Source organism: Pipra filicauda, unplaced genomic scaffold (assembly GCF_003945595.2).
Source record: "Pipra filicauda isolate LSUMZ 115617 unplaced genomic scaffold, ASM394559v2 scaffold326_size819446_pilon, whole genome shotgun sequence".
Lineage (NCBI taxonomy): Eukaryota > Metazoa > Chordata > Aves > Passeriformes > Pipridae > Pipra > Pipra filicauda.
In genome coordinates, this window is record NW_024104450.1 from 338,497 (window position 1) to 349,223 (window position 10,727).

The 10,727-nt window shown below is 46.4% G+C and overlaps 1 protein-coding gene and 1 long non-coding RNA gene across 2 annotated transcripts; both read right to left on the reverse strand.

Annotated features, from left to right (window-relative positions):
• Positions 1 to 1,391: 1,391 nt before the first annotated feature.
• LOC113984448 lies at positions 1,392 to 3,388 on the reverse strand. Its single transcript, XR_005564477.1, has 3 exons — positions 3,095 to 3,388; positions 2,595 to 2,712; positions 1,392 to 1,931 (listed from the first exon to the last, which is right to left on the reverse strand). It is a non-coding gene; the product is annotated as an uncharacterized LOC113984448 (long non-coding RNA).
• A 531-nt stretch (positions 3,389 to 3,919) lies between these two features.
• LOC113984452 (heat shock factor protein 5-like) lies at positions 3,920 to 10,006 on the reverse strand. Its single transcript, XM_027714483.2, has 5 exons — positions 9,511 to 10,006; positions 8,516 to 8,818; positions 7,452 to 7,639; positions 5,153 to 5,273; positions 3,920 to 4,091 (listed from the first exon to the last, which is right to left on the reverse strand). Exons 1-5 carry the CDS (start codon positions 10,004 to 10,006, stop codon positions 4,021 to 4,023), a joined length of 1,179 nt encoding a protein of 392 aa, XP_027570284.2. The 3' UTR covers positions 3,920 to 4,020.
• Positions 10,007 to 10,727: the final 721 nt, after the last annotated feature.

Sequence of the window (10,727 nt, forward strand, 5' to 3'; positions counted from 1 at the left end):
CAGGCTCTTTCAGCTGCTGTGCAAGCAGTGGATCCACACACAGAGTTATCTGGTTTTATTTCAACCTGTGCAGAGATGGTGCAAGGAGGTGAATCCGCAGAGCCAGCACACCTCCAGTATGCCAGGGGCTCATTTGTACATCCTTCCAACTATAGAAAAACAGCATTTCCTGTTCCATAAGCTAAGTCCTCAGTCATCGGCTTTGCCTTCTCTTGTCTCCATTTGAAGATACCATGCACACTTGTTTTATTGTGCAGTGTGTGAGGAAGGGGTTTATGTGAGTAGGGGGTGATCATAGCCTGTGTCCTGAAAATATATCCACTAAACAAGAAGATACTGATGTCTTCTGATACTACTTATCGTAGCATCACCATCCATGCGAGTTCCTTTGTGGAACTTCTCAAAAAAGGGCTTCTATCATTTTAGTGGTTACAAGAACTTGTTAATTCTCAGTTATCCACCATCCTTCTGGATTTTGGAACGTTTCAACATTTCTATCAATTGATCTTCATTCATCCACACGTTGCAGCAGTTACACTGGTATTGTTATCCACCACTGTTCCAGTTGGTTTGCCAACACACCGCCAAACAGAGCAGAGCTAACTCAGAGTCCCTGTTTGCTTCTGTCAGGGATTAAGTTCAGTTGGAACTCCCTGAGCCGTCTGTGAGGGACTTCCAGTCTGACAGGGTATGGATTTAACCTTGCTGGGTTTGCTCCTGGTTTGTTCTACATTGAGTGGAGTCAATTCTCTTAGTGGGCCCTTGCAGTGGGTTATCACTGAACATGTGACTCCACTGTCTATCGAAAATCTATGGTTTCATTTCCCAGCTTTACTGGAACAGGGGGATCTGCTGTGCATGTCTTGATATTTTCCCCCAGTCCGCTGCCAAAATCTTCAAAATTCTGCTAATTGCTTCAAAAAACACAAATCAACATTTATTTCAGTTTAAAAATTAAATTTATTGCACATTTCTACACCCACATTACCGATACATAAACATACAAAAGTAAATTTAAGTTTAAAAAATAAAATTTATTACAAATTGCTACACCTGTGCTGATTTATAAATACACAAATACCGATTTAAGTTTAAAAAAATTTATTAGATTTCTACAACTATGCTATGTAAAAATATACAAATATTAACTGCAGTTAAAAATGTTAATTTATTGCAGAGTACTACAACTGTACAGCCTATAAACTAATACAAAAATATCAATATACCTATCCAAATAACACCATACCTATAAGTAAATAAATATAATTATAAAACTATACAACTCTGCAGCTACAGAAACATAACTTCATACACATAACCATAACAATATAGATATAAATATAATTACATATTAAATATACTATATAAATACATATATAAATATACACATAGTGAACCTATATATAAATATACAAATATCAATATATCCATAGGCCTATAACTACATCAATATAATTAGACAGCTATACAACTCTATACATATTTAAATATAATGAAAATATAACAATATACCTACATATAGCAATATACCTACATATTACTAGATACATATATTAATATATGCATCTAAAAATCCATATACCTATAACTAGAATAATATAACTACATAGCTATACAACTGCACACATATGTAATTATAACTAAAATACAGATAGAAATATAACATACATATATAAATACAACTAGATACATACATAAATACAACTAGGTACATATATAACTAGATAAATATATAAATATACCTATACAAATATTCAATCTACATATGTAAATATCTATATACCTATAACTACCTAGGTATAACTATAACTATACACATCTCTAAATATAAGTATATACAGAGAGATCCCAGCCGCCCCATCTTCACAGGCTCTTCCTCGGTCTCTCCCTCCCATGCAGAGCAGCCCTCCTGGAGAGGTACAGATGGACATCTGGGAAACAAAGGGGATATGGAGTCAACATTGGTCCTCCTGTACATTTCCCTTGGCAGCAATTGCACTTCTATCAGGGATTACAAAATCTTAGATCCTACCGGGGAGGGTTAGAAAGAAAAAATCCCATGTTCTGAGGATTTTCAACAACAAATAACTTGTCTATTTAGCTCTCACCTACTCATTCAATCCTCGTGCAATACCATCTAGCTTTGGCAGGAGACTTCCTGCCAGGTCTTCCTCCCCTCTGCACAAAACTCACAGGATACTCCCGCCAGCTGTCCCTGCACAGGACCGACCCATCGTGTCCCACGGACTCCCAGAGAGCTCCTTAAGCCTCCCCAGAGCTGGGCAGGGAGCAGGGACATCCCTGGGCAGGGCTGGGACAGCTTGCCAGCAAGGAGCGAGGGTGTTCCCAGCGCAGCCCAGCCGAGACTGTCCTGCTGCAGCCCACAGGCAGAGTGGGACACACGGGAACAGCTCCCGGGCTGTGCCAGCAGATCTGCCTTCCCCAAGGACAACCCTGTCCAGCTCTGGGTGAGCTGAGCTGAGCTGAACCACCCCCAGCAAGGGCAGGGAGCCCTCCTGACTCGGGGTAGTGCCCATTTCCAACTCCAAACTACCCTCACATCCATTCCGTCTCACCAGCCCCAGTGGCCTCACCAAGGGTCTCAGGCAGCAGCAGCAGCAGGTCCCTGTTCAAGATGTGGTTGGTGGTCGTCAGCTTCTCTCTCTTGGCCCTCATCAGTCTCTTGCTGCTCACGAGGAATTCAGGGCAGTCCTGGCAAAAGTGGAGAGTCTGGAACATGTGCTGTGGCCCAGCAGGCTTGGACAGGCTTGGACCCCCCTGTGCTCCCCGTTGGTCCCCCACTATCCCCTCGGCCCCACCATGCCCTTGGCAAACCCAGAGCCCCCAAGTCCCCTCAGCTCCCCCAGTCCCTTCAGACCCCTCCACTTGCCTCAGACCCCATCATCATCTCAATGTCACAGGCCCCTTAGCCCCATCAACTGCCTCAGCCTTTGCCACTCCCTTATCCCCTCAGCTCTCACCATCCCCCCCAGCTCCCCCAGCCCCACTGTCCCCTCAGTGCCACCATCACCTCAGCATCACCGTCCCTTCAGCATCGCCGTCCCCTCAGCCCCCCCAGCCCCCTCAGCCTCACCATCCTCCAGCAGCTCCTTGGGGAGTGGTGCCTGGTGCCACCAGAAGGTCCCCCAGTCCCATGGGGGTGCGGGGGGCCGGGACCTGGGGCTGGAGCTGCTGCTCCCCCGGCCCGGCCACCAGCCCAGAGGCGGCACAGGGAGCGGGGACAGAGGCAGCATGGCGGGAAGAGTGAGGGATGGAAAAGGTAGCAGAGGTGAGAAAGCAGCCTATACCTATACAAATATCAATATACGTACCTAAACATCCATATACATCTAACTATGTAACTATATACATCTATAAATATAACTAGATGTAAAATTATATGTAGTGTGTATATATATAAATAAATATAATATATAAAAATAACTATATAAAGATGTAACGATACATATATAAATATAAATATGTACATCTATAAATAAAATAAATATAAATAAATAATATATATAATATTTTTAAAGAAATTAAAAATATTAAATTGTAAACAATATTAAATCATTCTAATAATATAAGATATTGTAATAATATAGTACTAACTATAAAACATATTAATAACAATGATATAGAATTAAATTATTATATGATAATATAATAAAATTACATAATTATATAATTATTAGTACAATATTAAATAATTCTAATAATATAAGATATTGTAATAATATAGTACTAACTATAGAACATATTAATAACAACGATATAGAATTATATTATTATATGATAATATAATAAAATTACATAATTATATAATTATTAATATATTGATACTAGTAATAATTACAATACTAATAATATTAAATGTCATATTAAAATAATAATAGATATTAATATATTATTTCATCTCTATACATCCATAAATATAAATATGCAACTATATATATAAATGTAACTCTACCCATCTTTAAACATAACTATAAACAGAGGGATTCCAGCTGCCCTGTTTCACAGGCTTTCCCTCAGTCGCTTCCTCCCACGCAGAGCAGCTCTCCTGGCGAGGTACAGCTCATGGACCTCTGGGAAACAAAGGGAACAGAGTCACTGTGGGTCCTTGTGTACATTCTCCTCAGCAGCACATCGAGCAGTTGTACTCCTGTCAGGGACTGCAAAAGATGGCCTCAAAGGCAGGCTCTCACTTGGGAATTTGAGGCCTGCTGTTTAAAGAATAGGAATTCTTCCAAGTTTTCAATACTTTAAAGTTTTGAAGTACCCAGTAAAGTCCCAGCACTCACCCTGCAAATGGCACAAGAGCTGTAAACAGAGACAGTCACATCTCACAAAGACAGCTCCAGCCTTGTTCTTTCTCTGTGCCGCCAAAGGCCTCAGTCCTTACTTAAATGGCTGAAACTCATGGGCAATGGGAGCTGAGTTATTAACCAGCATCGTTATCTGGGATCTAGAAACTGCCCTCTGAAGTGAGCAACAGTTCCTCCAACTCTACCATCAGCTCTTGGAGGAACAGCTGGGAGGGAAAAGGCCTCCCTACAAGGCCAGCAGCCTGCACCACCTTTGCTCTAGAATAGATATAAAGTGCTCTCTCTCTCCTTTTGGGTCTTGCTGATTTGGGGACATTCAGGTTTTTCCTTTAGTTACTGGATTTGTGAATTGCTTGGCCTCGGATGTTCTGCCTCTTGTTTTTCTCACGTGTCTCAGCATAGGTATCAGCAGATCGGTATTAAATGTAGGTAGTGATTTGAGACAAAAAGCCTGGACTTCTACACTGACATCACCAGTTTGCTGGGTTTTCTCCCTGTTGCTTTAATAGTCACCTCATTACTCAGCACTGCCTCTGTAGCACATCTGGGTTGGTGGTGCAACTCCCAGAACGTCAGGTTTTGTTCACTGATCTAATTCACACCCTTTTGCACAGAAGAACACCTGGTCTGAGCACATCTAGAGAAGTGTGTTGGTGAGTACTCTGTGAGGTTGTACAAGCACAACTATTTTCACTGAAGGCACAAGGAAGCACTAACACTGCAGACAATAACTCAGCTGCTCTGATCTCCCCTTCCTGTAATACTCAGCCTTAGAGCAGCTGTCTCGGTCATCTCTAAAAGAACGTAGACTCTCGTCTTACCAGGCTCATTTGGCTCCAGGGAACTGTTCCCGCTGCTCGCACTGCCAGGCAAAGCTTTCTCTGCTGCAGCCTTGTTCCCAGGCTCCCCTCCTGAAGACTCAGAGGGAACACTAATATTCCCCTTAAAAGAAAAACAAATAGAAATAAACCCAAGGATCACTCGATATTTTCTTGGAATCACTTTAGGGACACAGTAAAAACTGTTCTATGCTCCAGAAGGATGTGTAACACAAAGTGAACACTGCTCAGATGGTTTACAGGACAAGTGCTTTAAACTCAGAATTAAGGTTGCCAAAGTGAAAGCTCTTGTCCTATTAAGCAAAACATGAAATCAGAAAACCAGAATACGCTAAGTGAGGCTGTGTGTCCTCACAGTCAGAACTTTGCCCTCACTTATCACAGGAGCTGCAAGAAACCAGTCAACAGAAATCCAGGTGCCCTCCTTGCTACCCACATGTGTGTCAGGTTGCTCACTGCACAGGGCTGTGTGGTGCAAAACTACACATGAGCCACACATTTCTGGCTGGGAATCCCCCCCCGCCCATCCTCCTTCTAAGACAATAAATTACAAGGTGTTGCTTGCTTTTTGGAGCCTTCTGCTGCTGCCCAACATGTACTTTGCAGCCAGCCATTTACTGAACTGGTGTATTTCCATGATCATGTGACAAAAATCTGTAGGCTAAAAAGTCCCCCAAAACCAGACAACCAAGTCATGTTTCTGCTCCGCTGAGGAAGTAAAGACCCAAGATTAAGCACCTGGAAATTACCTTTAGGCACAAAGATATTCTCACTATGACCAGTTCTAGGATATTCGTCTCTTCTGCCATAGCCTATCCATCAGAATCCCAGAGATGAATGACTGCTCAGAGCCTGCAACATTTCCTTCTATTAAGCAATCAAACGCTTTTGAAAACTGGTATGTGTGATGTTATAGTAGACAAAAGGGTATCACACTTGGGAAGAAGATACTGGTAATGCCAAAAAAATCACACTCCCCACCTTGACTCTGCCCTTACTCAGTGTTAAATATACAAAAGGCAACAGGTCCGTACATCAATAGAAATAGAGACATTCTTTGGCAAAGTTGTGTAACAATAAGCAAAAAGGCCTGTGCCAATTCAGGAACGGAACATTCCAGAGAAGTCTGGGAAGAGCAAGAGTTAGAGAAAGGGGATTCCTAATCAAAAGAGGCAACTTGTCCAACAAAAAATCTAACAGTCCATGAATCGCTCTTCAACACAGAATAAGCCTTTGACCACTTCAATAAGTCCTTGACCATTTCACATCCAGGACCAACACTGTCCTTCACACCAATTACACAAGTCATGGGGCCTCAAAACCCAAATGCCTGCCCCCCAACAACTCCATGGCTTACACACTTAATCCCTCCTTGCTAACAAGGAAGTCTGGGCCCCAAGGGCCTTAAAAATGGAGATTTACTTCTCAAACACAGTTCAAAAGCTGTCAAAGCTGACAATGTTTAACGTGCAGGTGACACCCAATACACTGAGAGGGCTCTAAGGAAAGAGTCCTGCCAACTCCGTGTGTGCTGGTGTAAGGACGTGCTCTTCCCTGCACTGCACTGAGCAGAACAGTTCCATCGAGGCTGGAGCTTTGCAGGGACTTTAGATTAGAATACATATCCCTTTCTAGAAAGAGGGATACCCAAGAGGAAGATGACTAAGCTATGGGACATGGAGAGCAGTAGGGGTAAGTTTGCTCCGGCTGAGGATTTCCAAGCCAGAAACTTTACTGGAGACCTCAAAACACAAAGAGGACAATAAACTGCTGCAACTCCAGCACATGCACACCACAGCACTTTGAGCCACGGGCAGCAGCACCAGGTGCAGTGCAGCTCTTGGCTTTCTTTGGGGTTCAAAAGAGAAAGAGCTAGAGCCCACATCTGGTGCTGCAACAGAGGGACCTCTCACACGCCCCTCACTGCGTGTGAGACTTTGCCTTCAGTGGTAATGCTCAAAATACTCTTCTCTTATTTAGGATCCAAGACATCATGTTATAACCTACAAAGCTTCCACTTCATCACTGTGAATGCAACTGCAGGAGGTATTATTCCCAAGAAAATGAGTCCCCTAATTTGGCCAACACAAGCTAACCCACCTCACACTCATGAATGTGGGATACTTTTTCAGTCCCTCTTCTTCTTTAAACCTTAACTTTACCAACCAAACTCTTTGCTGTCCATTAGAAGCTGAATTAAAGAAGCCTTTACTTCCCAGGCGGGCAACTACATTAAAAACAGGTCAGTCCAGCCCCCAGCATTGCTATTGAATGGAGTTACCTCAAGAAAGGGAAACATTTCAGGCAGGTTTGATGCAAGCACCTCCTCGAGCATCTGAAACACAACTTCCGGATCTACTCCTGCCCACTCGTCTGCAGCAGAGGGATTACAGGCCCAGCTGGAGATCGTTGATGCTGCAGAACCAGCACTGCCAGTCAGAGAATCGGGGGCTGAACTCCCCAGTGTGGCTGCAAGAATCCAAACACGGTCATCAGGCTTCCAGAATTTGGGTTTGGTTTGCAGAGCTCTGTTGCTTCCTTTGATTAAACATTTCAGGAATCACACAGTAAACTCAATTCCAGAAATGTATTTGTGCTCTCCGGGTCATCTGAAGACCAATTACCGATTTATTAATCTTAAAGAAAAGTATTCTAGTTGATGTGTACATTGAAATTATACATAAATTATATATATTATATAAAGTATTAAAATATGGATTGTAAAGTCTGTACACACACATAAAAGCTTCATAATTGCAGACTTCTGTATCTTCCCATCAGCTTTTTGATTTGGCTGTTTTGGTTTCTCATCACAACATACCACTGAAAGCGGATTCACCTAAGACGAGATTACATCTTCAGACGCACACACCAAAACTGAACTGCGATTTTATTCTAAAAAGCAGCGTTGTGGAACAGTGTTCTCCAGGTAGGACTGTTTGGGTAACACACAGAGGTCATCTAAAAGTAATGTCATTCTTTGCAGGACAGATAATCTTAAAAATCTGCACTATCCTATCATTGTCCTAGTTTTGCTTAATTAAAAGAAAGATGAAAGTCAACCTAACACCGACTAGTTGTGGGCAAATGCTTTTCTCCTTGCCCTTTCACCTCAACAGAGAGGCTGTGTGCAAAACCCCCAGGGGATGCTCTAAATCTGGAGGAAGGATAGGAAAACCAGAGTGTGAATCTTTTTGCTTTCAAGATCTCTCTTCCTTTTAGACCTTGCGCTTTCTATCTGATTCTCGCTTGAGATAAACAGGTGACAGAGCATTGTAGAAAGATACTTAAACCTATCACTTTTTAGTATGTTTTGAAAAGCAAGTGCAGAAGCTGTTTCCATACCTGCAGGATTGTAGGTTGGTGAGTTCCGCTCTGAAGCTGTGCAGCTGTTGTGCTCTGGAAGGGCCATGGCAGCGGTTTGAGGCCCTTGGTGAAGCAGTGGAAGGAAGAACACAGGCTGCACTGTGGATGTGGACGTGACCGGGACCTCCCTTGAAAACCTGAGAAGTCCTGGAGTGACAACCACTTTACTGCGAGGTGCTGGAGAAGCCTTACAGCTTTGAACACCTTGACTTGTCCTGGAAGGGACTGGAGGCACATCTAAACCTCTGGCTGGTAAAGTAAAGAGGTTCTGGCCCAAGCTCACTGTGTAGGAGTAGTGGAAGAAGAAAGGAAGAAAGGAGATAGAGAGTCAGTATTGGTCCTCCTGTACACCTCCCTTGGCAGCAATTGTACTTCTATCAGGGAATATAAAATCTCAGATACTCCCAAGCAGGGTTAGAAAGAAAAAATCCCATGTTCTGGGGATTGTCAACAACAAATAACTTGTCTATTTAGCTCTCACCTACTCATTCAATCCTCGTGCAATACCATCTAGCTTTGGCAGGAGACTTCCTGCCAGGTCTTCCTCCCCTCTGCACAAAACTCACAGGATACTCCCGCCAGCTGTCCCTGCACAGGACCGACCCATCGTGTCCCACGGACTCCCAGAGAGCTCCTTAAGCCTCCGCAGAGCTGGGCAGGGAGCAGGGACATCCCTGGGCAGGGCTGGGCCAGCTCGCCAGCGAGAAGCGAAGGCGTTCCCAGCGCAGCCCAGCCGAGACTGTCCTGCTGCAGCCCACGGGCAGAGCGGGACACACGGGAACAGCTCCCGGGCTGTGCCAGCAGATCTGCCTTCCCCAAGGACAACCCTGTCTGGCCCCAGGTGAGCTGAGCTGAGCTGAGCTGAGCTGAGCTGAGCTGAGCCGCCCCAGCAAGGGCAGGGAGCCCTCCTGTCTCGGGGCAGTGCCCATTCCCATTTCCAACCCCTCGCCCCCCGCGTGTCCCACCCGTCTCACCGGCCCGGGGCGGCAGCAGCCGGTCCCTGTGGAGCTGCTGGAAGCGGCTGGGCTGCCGGCTGCGCACCTCCAGCCCGGCCGCCAGCCGCTCCCTGTTGGCCCTGGTCAGGCGCTTGATGTGCACCAGGAGCTCGGGGCGGTCGCGCCGAAAGTAGGGGCTGCAGAAGCGGAGCAGGGACCCGGCAGAGGCCGGCAGGGCCGCGGCACCGCCCCCCGCCAGCACCGACGTCTTGTGGAAGCCGTACAGGTTGAGCTGGCGCACGAAGCTGCCGAAGTTGGTGGCTTTGAAGGCGCCCGGGGCCGCCGCCGCCGCCGCATCGCCGCCCGCGCCGCCCGCGCTCAGCAGCTCCCGCTCGAAGAGCGCCCGGTCGACGAGCAGCCCCTGGGCGCGGGGGTCCCAGCGCACGGAGCGGACGCGTGGGCTGTTCACCAGCTGCCACAGCTTGGCGGGGAAGGTGCTGGGGCTGACGCCGGCGGGCAGCGGCAGCTCCTCCATGGCGCCGGTCGCCGACGGACGGACTGTCGCGACCCGCGGCGCCGCGAGGACACAACGCCCGGAGCGCAACGGCCGCGGCTGCGGCGGCGCCGCGCGGCCCGAGGGGGGCGCTGGAGAGCCCGCGGGGCAGAGCCCGGAGCGCGCCCGGAGGGGCCGTGAGGGGAGCGGGGACGCGAATGGGGGGGAGCGGGATCCGGAGTGACGGGCAGAGCTCGGCGGCAGCTCATGAAACTGGAATCACGGCGAGTTTAGGAGTGAATCATAGAATCATAGAATCATAGAATCATAGAATCGATTGGGTTGGAAAAGACCTCCGAGATCATCGAGTCCAACCCTTGGTCCAAATCCAGTCCATTTACTAGATCATGGCACTCAGTGCCACGTCCAATCTGCATTTAAAAATCTCCAGGGACGGTGAATCCACCACCTCTCTGGGCAGCCCATTCCAATGCCTGATTACTCTCTCTGTAAAGAATTTTCTCCTCATATCCAACTTAAATTTCCCCTGGCGGAGCTTAAGCCCGTGCCCCCTTGTCCTATTGCTGAGTGCCCGAGAGAAGAGACCAACCCCCACCTGGCTAGAACTTCCTTCAGGTAGTTATAGACGGTGATGAGGTCACCTCTGAGCCTCCTCTTCTCCAGGCTAAACAACCCCAGCTCCCTCAGCCTCTCCCCATAGGACTTATGCTCCAGTCCCTTCACCAGCCTTGTTGCTCTTCGC

What these genes read in the sequence shown, in the direction of transcription:
- LOC113984452 (XM_027714483.2), bottom strand. Translation starts at nt 10,006, where the DNA reads ATGGAGGAGCTGCCGCTGCCCGCCGGCGTCAGCCCCAGCACCTTCCCC. An exon ending in GCTGCTGCCGCCCCGGGCCG is followed by an intron (nt 8,819 to 9,510) that starts GTGAGACGGGTG and finishes ACTCCTACACAG; the next exon opens with TGAGCTTGGGCCAGAACCTC. An exon ending in CCTGGAGCCAAATGAGCCTG is followed by an intron (nt 4,092 to 5,152) that starts GTAAGACGAGAG and finishes TTTGTTTCCCAG; the next exon opens with AGGTCCATGAGCTGTACCTC.